The sequence below is a fragment of the Ruditapes philippinarum genome, unplaced genomic scaffold (genome assembly GCF_026571515.1).
Source record: "Ruditapes philippinarum isolate M1 unplaced genomic scaffold, ASM2657151v2 ctg2846_1_1_1_1, whole genome shotgun sequence".
NCBI lineage: Eukaryota > Metazoa > Mollusca > Bivalvia > Venerida > Veneridae > Ruditapes > Ruditapes philippinarum.
In genome coordinates this window covers 76,539-84,464 of record NW_026856836.1, presented here as the reverse complement: position 1 = coordinate 84,464, position 7,926 = coordinate 76,539, and the positions used below count along the sequence as shown (strand labels likewise).

The window sequence follows — 7,926 nt, the reverse complement described above, 5'->3', positions numbered from 1 at the left end:
AAATTAAAGTAGCAGGGTCCGTATATCAGTAACTATTATAAATTGTAGTAGCAGGATCCGTATATCAGTAACTATTATAAATTGTAGTAGCAGGCTCCGTATATCCGTTACAGTTATAAATTGTAGTAGCAGGATCCGTATATCAGTAACTGGTATAAATTAAAGTAGCAGGGTCCGTATATCAGTAACTGGTATAAATCGTAGAAGCAAGGTCCGTATATCAGTAACTGTTATAAACTGAAGTAGCAGTGTCCGTATATCCGTTTCAGTTATAAATTGTAGTAGCATGGTCCGTATATCATTAACTGTTATAAATTGTAGTAGCAGTGTCCGTATATCAGTAACTGGTATAAATTAAAGTAGCAGGGTCCGTATATCAGTAACTGGTATAAATCGTAGAAGCAGGGTCCGTATATCAGTAACTGTTTTAAATTGTAGCAGCAGTGTCCGTATATCAATAACTATAATAAATTGCAGAAGAAGAGCGTATATCAATAATTGTTATGAATTTAAGTGTTTACGAAACAACGGATAATGAACAATGAGGGGGCACTAACGACAACTTTTCAATTGTGTTATAATTATGATTATTTAATTCTTACCAATTTTTTGCAAAAGGCACTTAACATTTCCATGGCAATGTGCTGTAAATATAGATTGCATTGTCCTATCTAAGTACTTGAGTGCTCAAAGCAAACTTTAATTTCATGTATTACTCATTATGCAATTTAAGGTAAAGGTACGTATTAGCAGGTGTCATGCTTATCCGTTTAAACTTGTTCGATCGGTTATTAGCCAATAACCGGTTAAAAAACGATAATCGGTAACCGAGGTTAGTATTAGACCAATAGTCAAAACGTTTAAGAATGATTTTATTTATAATCTTTGTTTTACTATAACCAGATATGACATTTTGTTTTAATTGGTCATACAGACCTGTGTTTTTTTTCTCATTTGCATGTTATCTTATTGTGTACGTTACGGCCGTAGCGGAAACTAATGTGATAACTTTTGAAATCTGATGAGTATAACAACATATGAAATAAATGCTATAATTATATTTAAACGGTTACCATATAAGGCACTCTTGACACCCCTAGTAATAATTACTTTATTAATATTTTTTTATTATTTAACATAAAATGAGCACGCCCTCGTTCATTTTAGTGTAGACGATTTTCATTTAACCGAATTCGTTCTACATTATAACTTAAAGTTTTTATCTATTGAATACATAAGCAAATATTTACCGTTCGATCAATGTACTAATAACGTGTTTTTAAATAAGAGAATTTATTGCGTTATATTTCTACATTTATTGTAGGCGAACATATACAGTCTTGTTTTAAATCTGAAATCTAAATGACGGTGCTGAAAAAAACCTGAAAAAAACAGAACATGAAAAATACGAATAAATTATTTTTCGATTATAATTATGAAACCATATTGCCATTAATGAACCGAATAAAAGTTACATCAGTAAACACGTGCTTAGTAGGAGGAAGTGGTACCTTACCTTAGTCTTAAAATCGTTTGATTGATAAGTTACAAACGGTATATATTCCGTGCATACTACATTATTTAATCTTTATGGAATATATACCGTGCGTTACCGACGACGAATATAAGAAATATACTACGTAAAAAGTGCACGTTTAGTGACGTCAATAATACACTAGCTTAATCTGATACATAAATAACTATTGATGTGATAGATCTTGCTGCTGTTGCGATGATGTTGTTGTTGTTTTTGTGGTTGTTGATAAATTCGAAATACTGTAACAGTGAACTCAGTCGTGTAAGAAATTCGTTCTGATTAAAAAGATATTCCTTCTAGGAGGCTTTTTTGCAAATTTGCTCTTTGAAACAGTTTTCAAACAAAACCACATACCATATCTTTGTAACAGTAATTTGCAATAAATTCATCGAATATAAATTCAAATTTCACCTGAATTTATTGGCGTATATATTTCAAGTATAAAGTATGTATATATAATGCAGGGAGGGGAAGCAGTATTCTTGTGGCTCTCCTAAATTTATATGTTTAAGACATCACTCGCTACAGTGCCTCAATGCTTTCAACTCCCGTCAAGCGATATATATATTTGCTTAAAATCAGTTTATGTTCTGAATATGCTAGATCTTGTTGTACCTATTTATAACGCATTAACTATAAAGTATCCCATCGCCCTCAAGTTTTATCAAAGTTTAATATTTGGGCCGGAACATGTGTGAATGAACTTGGTTTAAATTGTCGAGTAAGGACTTAAAATTTTAGTTTGCGAAATTTTCACTGACTATGGGAGGTTTAAACATTGCTGTTATTATTGGAATTCTAGGTGTAATTGTTTATCTTCTGAGCTCACCAACAGAGAGACTTACGGTTCAACATGTAAACAAAACGTACGACTACATTATAGTAGGAGCCGGTTCTGCTGGTTCCGTTGTTGCAGCGAGACTTTCCGAAGATCCAAAAGTCAGTGTACTTCTCATTGAAGCTGGAGGCGAGGAAACAAACAACATAACATTTTACAATGCCCCACTGTTTCCGCAGGTATTACAACTCTCTGAATCTGATTGGATTTACTACACATCACCTCAGAAGAATTCAGGAATGGCTAGCATAATTGGTGGAAACAGGCACTATTGGCCTCGTGGAAAAGTTCTAGGAGGAACGAGCATGTACAACAATATGCAGTATGTCAGAGGAAGTAAATATGATTATAATGAATGGTCAAAGAATGGATGTGAAGGATGGAGTTATGACGAAGTCCTACCGTACTTTTTAAAATCGGAAGACTTTTTAGGGAAAGGCTTGAAAGACTCAAAATACCATAATGTAGATGGACCAATGGGCGTGAGTCTTGAAACATTATTTGACAATTTTGTAAAGAGATTTGTAGAAGCTGGAAAGGAATTGGGATACGAAGAAAATAACGATTTGAATGGAGAGAATCAGCTTGGCTTTGGTGTAAGTCAAGTGTCAGTGAGAGATGGTGTACGAGCTAGTACAGTGAAAGAGTTTTTGCGTCCAGCTATGAAACGAAATAATTTACACGTTGTTGTAAATTCACATGTTACTAAAGTAAACATTAAGGACAATACCGCTACTGGTATAACCTTTATTAAAGACGGCATTAAGAACACTGTAAATGCAAAAAAAGAAGTGATTTTATCTGCAGGTGCGATCGGATCACCTCACATTCTTATGTTGTCAGGAATAGGTCCGAAGAAGCATTTGGAGGACCTGAAAATTAAGGTTCATCAGGATTTACCTGTTGGCAAAAATTTGCAAGACCATCTTTTTGTTCTTTATCCATCTGACGTAGTTGATTCTACAGAAGTGCTGAAAGGAACAGATGTCGCGAGTTTATTTTCATTTTTGCGATATCAGTTATTTAACGATGGTCCATTGTCGACAACGATGCTAGTTGGAACAGCGTTCATCAAATCAAAGCAACAGGTTGAGAATTATCCAGACATTCAATTTCATATTGCTCCTATCCAGCCAAACTTAGAGTTTTTTAAGTTAAATGGTACATTTCTTAGAAGCGTATATCCTACTGGTATTAAAGATGGCTTAACTTTAATTCCAATTCTGTTGCATCCAAAGAGCCATGGCTCAATTACACTGGCAAGTTCGGATCCGTTTGATTATCCAATTATTGATCCAAATTATCTCGCACATGACGACGACATCAATACTCTTAAAGAAGCTCTAAAGATATCAGAGAGATTACTCGAAACAGAAAGCTTTAAGAAAATAGGGGCACATTCAGATAACTTTAAAAATGCAGAATTTTGTAAAATGCATGAATATAAGTCTGAAGGATTTTATGAATGTCTCGTTAGGAATTTAGCTCACACAGTTTATCACCCAACGTCAACATGTAAAATGGGACCTGATACTGACACTGACGCTGTCGTTGATTCTACATTGAAAGTTAGAGGAATAAACGGTCTTCGAGTTGTTGATGCATCTATAATGCCAAATGTCGTTTCAGGAAATACAAACGCGCCAACAATTATGATCGCAGAGAAAGCCGCTGATATGATTCGTGGTGTTGACACTGTAAGACATTTACGGAAACGAACCTAAAGAGGGACATCTCTTATAGAACAAAATTATATATTATGACTGCTCAATAAGTTTGTTGTGAAAAATACTGTCAAAATTCTGCTTTAAATCTGAATTGCCGACAAATTCAAATCATTGATATATTGTTTCCATATATTTGATATACTGTTGTCAAATATTTGATAAACTGTTTTCAAATGTTTCATGTATTGTTTTCAAATATGTGATATATTGTTTTCAAATATTTGATTGATTGTTTTTAAATATTTGATATATTCTTTTCAAATAATTGATATATTCTTTTTCAAACATTTGATTAATTCTTTTCAAATTTTAATATATTGTTTCCAAATATTTGATATATTCTTTTCAAACATTTGATTTATTCTTTTCAAATTTTGATATATTTTTTTCAAATATTTGATATATTCTTTTCAAACATTTGATTAATTCTTTTCAAATTTTAATATATTGTTTCCAATATTTGATATATTCTTTTCAAACATTTGATTTATTCATTTCAAATATTTATATATTCTTTTCAAATATTTTATAATATTTAAGGTCAATTTTTTAAGACATTTTAATAAAATTAATTAAAACACACTTCTACCTGGATAGTTACAATCACTACCGTTGGTAATTTATAACATATGACGGGGTCTTGAGTAGGGTTTTAAAGTTCTCTAGGTTCAATGGGCATACACTTTAACGACTTTGTCAATTTTCGATATACATTTATCGGAGCAATGTAATTATTTCAAATTATATGCTTTTCAAATTCGCAAATCTGCTGAAATATAATGATCAAAAATTCCAGCTCTTATTATATTCTACCATACATCCTTTTCCTTTTGACAGCCTAATTAAACGAAATAGCTGTTCCTTTTTTAATGTTATTCCTATATATGGCGCTTGAAGATTTAAAACACCCCGCCAATAATAGATTATATGTGCAAGTAAATTAACTAGCACGGACGAATAAGAGTAACAAAACTTCTTATCAGGATATAATTGCATGTTTCTTTATTGACGGTAACCATCATTCATTTCTAAATTTATGTTTCATATTTTAACAATGTATAATGTACGAGCACAATAGTAGTTAGTGGAAAAAAACTATTAAATCGAAATGTAATTAATCCAGGGATATAAACGCTCAAGATTATGGGAAATATCTCAAATTCGTTTTGATTTAAAATATTACGTGATAGTTCAATTAGTTGCAAGCAATATTGTATTGTTAAAATGTTGAGCCACTTTATGTCTATCAGTACTTGTGCATTATTTTATTTTATTTCCGACATAATGGATGTAAAACGAGTATATTGTGTATTATTGATATCTTAATATAAATATTTTAATATACCTATAGCAACAACATGTTTGTTTCTGTTTCTTTTTTTCTTTCTTTTTTTCAAAAAGAGTCTATTTTGATCTTTTAATGACATTTATTGGATCATTATTTCACGATGAAAGCGAACTCAATGTTTTCCACCTCACCTGTCGTGGGTAAGAGAGCTATACATTCCAATAAATCGAACCAATTTAGCCGCTTCTTATGATCATGCAAGGTTAAACGGTGGTTGCAGTTCTGATGCCTTAACCCGTAAAGGCAACACTCAGCGTGAAGAGAGAATGGTTTCATTATATGATAGGAATAAGGCGTATGTTACATACCACATAAATGTCGTTATATATATTCTATGTTACTTCTGTTGTTATAGTGGCGTGTTCATACATTTCAGATACATGAATTTGAGGTAAACTATAATCGTAATTAGGGGGAAACAGATGATTAATGAAACTTAAATATGGCTTAAATTTCTAATATGTTCATAGCAGAATTATTAATGAAAACTGTTGAACTACTTTCAATGAAACTGTTTTTGTCATAACCCCAATTTGATCATTACATCTAATGTTATTCAAAATGATACAACGTTCATTTTTGCACAGTATTTGTGTTTTGTTTATTTGTATGATATGCGAATCAAAATAAAACTCCCATGGTAGTGCTGGGACAGACTAGTAATAAGTGATGAGTTGCAACATCGAATATTCAACGAAACAACATAAGTTGCTCCAAATAATACAACACTACCCAAACTTCTCCAGATAAAACAACACTACACATGTTGATCCAGATAATACAACACTACACACGTTTCTGTTGGTAATATAACACCATACAAGTTGCGCCAGATAATACAACACTACACAAGTTACACAAGATGAGATGTTCTTGGTAGTATAACACTATACAAGTTGATCCATATAATATGAATTATGTCGATAACATAACACTTTACAAGTTGCTCCAGATAACACAACACTACACAGGTTGCTTCAAGTAATACAACGCTACACAAGTTGCTCAAGATAATATAACACTACACAACTTGTTCCAAAGCGTAATTAAGCGCTAAGGTAGAGTGTTCTGTTCGAAAGTGTAAAGATCTTGGTAGAATCCTTGAAATGGCCATTTATAGATATTTTTCAACGGACTGGACTTTGATGTCTCTTGAAATTCATACAGTCACACAAGACTATTTGAAAACATTAAGTTTTTTGGGGTTTTTTTTAATATTTGCATTCAACAGAGTTTTTAAGTCAACGTATTCGATATGTTAGGCGCTAATTTATTGAATAATACGCAATGAAAGAAAATATATATAGATGTATACAAATTTGCCAATATTATTAAAATGGGGCACATCAGTTTCAAATGGATATGAAATATTCAAATTGTTTAAATGTCTGTTTAAAAATCAAATACGTTATAGTTTGCTCAACCAAAATGAAGCAGTATCATACAGAATACCGTTAGGTTCATCGTGGTTATACTTTATTGTCGCATTATTGTACTGTCGTCATCCCGTTATTGCACTGTCGCCATCGCACTAACGATTGCACTGTCGCCATCGCACTATCGCATTGTTGTCATCGCACTGTTTTATTGTCGTCATCGCGCTATCGCACTGTCGCAGTGTCGCCCTAGTTTAACTACTGTGGCCCTAACGATATTCCGTAGTATCATGACAATACGTTTCTAAATGAGAAAATGAAGAATCACGTGACAAACTATAAAAATATTTTGGAAGTTAAGATCATACTTAAAAAAATGTGCACCTTTGGATAGTTGAACTCGAAACATCATTTCCATTAACACTGTGCTGCATCAACTACGTGTCCGTACTTACTTTTATAGTACATATGTATTATATGTCAGTAAATATAATAATTAGATAACAGCCTTTCGAAATAATGGTAGGACCGAAAACGTTAGCGTGTTCGACTTATAGGTCAGGGTATCGCATTGTAACATGGCCATCGATTGGCTGAAAAAAGTGCATGAAAACAAAAAACGTATGATTCAATTTATACATGAGGTGATTGGATGAAAATGGGGTATTTTTAAGTATAAAAACTAATTTAGAAAGTAACACTACATCGTTTTCTGAAAAGAATGAAATATTTCATGAGTCTCTATGATAATTTTGACTTGGATATTTGCATTTATAAAAAGTGTATGTCAGTCCTGTGATCAGCAGAACATTTCAATGAAATGGGGGGGGGGGGGTAATCCTCTTTGAAGTCATTGTTGGCTACCTGTATATAACAGGAACATTTTTATGTGTCAGGCATTTTATTCTGCTAGAAAAATCACCTCTTTGGCATGAAAACTCAATTTTAAGGTAGGATTAGGGACCATTTCTTATAATGTAAATCTATGGAAATAACAATGTGAGTGTCTGACCTAAATGTTATGTTTTAAGCATCATTACACATGCTGAAAGGGAATTAATTCTTAAAGGTGCATATGAGAAAAGTGTGTATTAGTTATC

The 7,926-nt window shown here is 32.5% G+C and overlaps 1 protein-coding gene across 1 annotated transcript; it reads left to right on the top strand.

Moving 5' to 3' along the window:
* The first annotated feature begins 2,225 nt into the window (after window positions 1-2,225).
* Window positions 2,226-4,322, top strand: LOC132747850 (glucose dehydrogenase [FAD, quinone]-like). Its single transcript, XM_060737380.1, has one exon. It carries the CDS (start codon window positions 2,300-2,302, stop codon window positions 4,097-4,099), a length of 1,800 nt encoding a protein of 599 aa, XP_060593363.1. The 5' UTR covers window positions 2,226-2,299; the 3' UTR covers window positions 4,100-4,322.
* The last annotated feature ends 3,604 nt before the right edge of the window (window positions 4,323-7,926 follow it).